General features: G+C 60.7%; 1 protein-coding gene across 1 annotated transcript in view; it reads right to left on the reverse strand.

Moving 5' to 3' along the window:
* The window catches only part of RPUSD4 (RNA pseudouridine synthase D4), a gene marked incomplete at its 5' end in the record, with an annotated part of 5,950 nt that extends 3,822 nt beyond the window's left edge, over positions 1-2,128 (reverse strand). The window contains 2 exon segments of the mRNA XM_014588812.1: positions 1,190-1,391; positions 1,963-2,128. Coding sequence (XP_014444298.1) covers positions 1,190-1,391; positions 1,963-2,128 — 368 coding nt within the window.
* Between the last annotated feature and the right edge of the window lie 201 nt (positions 2,129-2,329).

A 2,329-nucleotide genomic window follows, 5' to 3' on the forward strand; every position in this document is an offset into this window, starting at 1 on the left:
GACCTTCTGCACTCTTGTGGCCCCAGGGTGGGAGGGCCCCGAGGTGCCCCAGGTTCTCAGATTCAGCTGGCCCATCCTGCAAGCCTGTCGTCTGTGAGGGCCCGAGTGCGACTGGTGACGTGCACCGGGGCAACGACGCCACAAGGTCTCTCCCGCCCTTTTCTTTTGTTCGAGGGCACACGCCTCACCAAAGAGGCAGAAAGCGAGAAATCGCCCCGGGGTGCAGCAGTCCCTTCTCCTCTGCTCGCCTCTCGGGATTTGGGGCAGGCACGCACACGCGCCCAGAATGAGTTTTAAGCCACTGGGTCCAGGACTCGAACAGGGGTCGATTCTGTGGGAGTCTAGCAATGTAACCATCATGCCATTTTAAAGAGCTACTTACGATGAGATAGTCAGGGCGATAGGTTTTGCAGTCAGGTTTTCTTTTTTGGGAACGAAACACAGTAGCCCTGATCCGATCGTGTATTCAATGAACGGCCAATGACCGGACGAGCAAACAAACCGCAAGAACCCCCCGCCCGACCCGGCCCCTCGGCCCGGCAGGAAAGGCAGGAGGATCGTGCCCAAAGACGTCCCCGAACTCCACTCCATGGCACAGTCCAGGAACCGGCTCGGCATCACCGTGTCGGCATCCCTATCACCTCGCAGACAGGCGGGAGGCTGCACTGAGCCAGCCCTCAGAGCTGTGCCTCCTCCGGGTCCGTCACGCGCTTGTGTGGACACACGTGCTGCGGAGTGCACAGATGTGCATGCGCTGAGCGAGGGCCAGGAGTGGAACCAAACTGCGTCCGGTGGTCGCCGTCTCAAGGGAAGGGACCAGAACGGCAGTGTCGGCTTCACCTCTGCTGTGGCTATCTGAACGCAGGAATGGAATCATGTTCCTTGTGTGACCCACATTTGGTGATGTCTCGACACGTGTCTAGAGGCTGGCAGGTGGCACAGGAGTTAAGGTGCTGGACTGCCACGTGGCCGAGAATCCCAGAGAAGTAGGTAAATTAATAAATGAATGTTTGGAAACAAAGAAAACCGTGAGCCTCTCCTGCTTCTAATGCTCCGAGCCCCACGACTGTTCGTATCCTCCCCTGCTGGCACAGAGCCCAGGACAGAGCCACTATAACCGGAAGGCCGGGCGGCTCACGGGAAGGGAGGCCTCCACTTAGCCCACCTCGCAGACATCGGGGCTGCATACCAGTACTTCTTCAGCACCTGCCGGGTTCGGAACAGCTCCTGCACCTGGTGTGCGACTGCCTTCTCCCACGCCAGCACCATGACGCCGGTGGTCTCCCTGTCCAGCCGGTGGCACAGGTGCAAGGGCTCTGCCTTGTGGCCGTGGAGGACTTTTGCCAGGACAGGCAGCACGTCGCTCACGCAGAGCTTCACCCCGGGGCCGCCTAGAAGGGTTTGAGAGCCAGATGTGGGAGGCTGGGAGACCTCAAGGAGGAACTCTTCTTCCTGCTCAACTGTCTGTGCTTGGAACCAGCAGTTAGCGTAATGGCTATGTCGCTGGACTCCCATGTAGCCGACCGCGGTTCGAGTCCCGGACCCCGTGGCTTAAACTCACGCTGGGCACATGGGCGTGCGTGCCCAAGATCCCGAGAGGAGAATGGAGGAGAAGGGATTGTGTTAGATGTGCTCCCCCCCTCCACACACGCACCCCTTTTTTCTTTTCTAACATTTTTTCTTACCCAGCCTTGATGGGAAATAACCTGAAGACTAAGACCTGCTGCCTTTGTATTTCTTTACAGCAATCCCTGCCAGCGGGGACACAACCACAGTCCCCAATCACTGCTGACCGTCCCATGTTTGGGAGGTGGGGACGTCTAATCAGCTGTGCTCCCACAGTGCCACGCATAAGACCACATTCCGCAAAGGTTTGACTCCTCTGACCCACGGAGTGCCCACACATCGGGTCTGAGCTGCTCTGGCTGCAGCAGGTCCCCCGCTGCCTCGCTGGGTCCTTACCGTGCACAGGGAGGCCATAGGGCTTGTTGATGACCACAAGGTCCTGGTCCTGATGGAGAATCCCCCGGCTCAGCGCCTTCGCGAGCACGTTGGGGTGGACTCGCTGCAGCTGCTGTGTGAACCGCACTAGCTCCTGCACCCTCCGCTGCACCGGGCTTGAGGGCAGCTGGGGAGCGAAGGTCCGGTGAGGGCAGAAGGGAGGTCCAGGGGAGGACAGAGGCGCAGGGGAGGTCCCAGGGAGGACGGCGGTGGGGGGCGGCCCAGGGGAGGTCCCGGGGAGGACGGAGGAAGGGGAGGGCGCAGGGGAGGTCCCGCGGGGTAGGTCCGGGCCCAGGTCCGGCTCCGGCTGCCCCAGTGAGCGCTCCCC

This window comes from Tupaia chinensis, unplaced genomic scaffold (genome assembly GCF_000334495.1).
Source record: "Tupaia chinensis unplaced genomic scaffold, TupChi_1.0 Scaffold000037_4, whole genome shotgun sequence".
In the NCBI taxonomy this organism is placed as follows: Eukaryota; Metazoa; Chordata; class Mammalia; order Scandentia; family Tupaiidae; genus Tupaia; species Tupaia belangeri.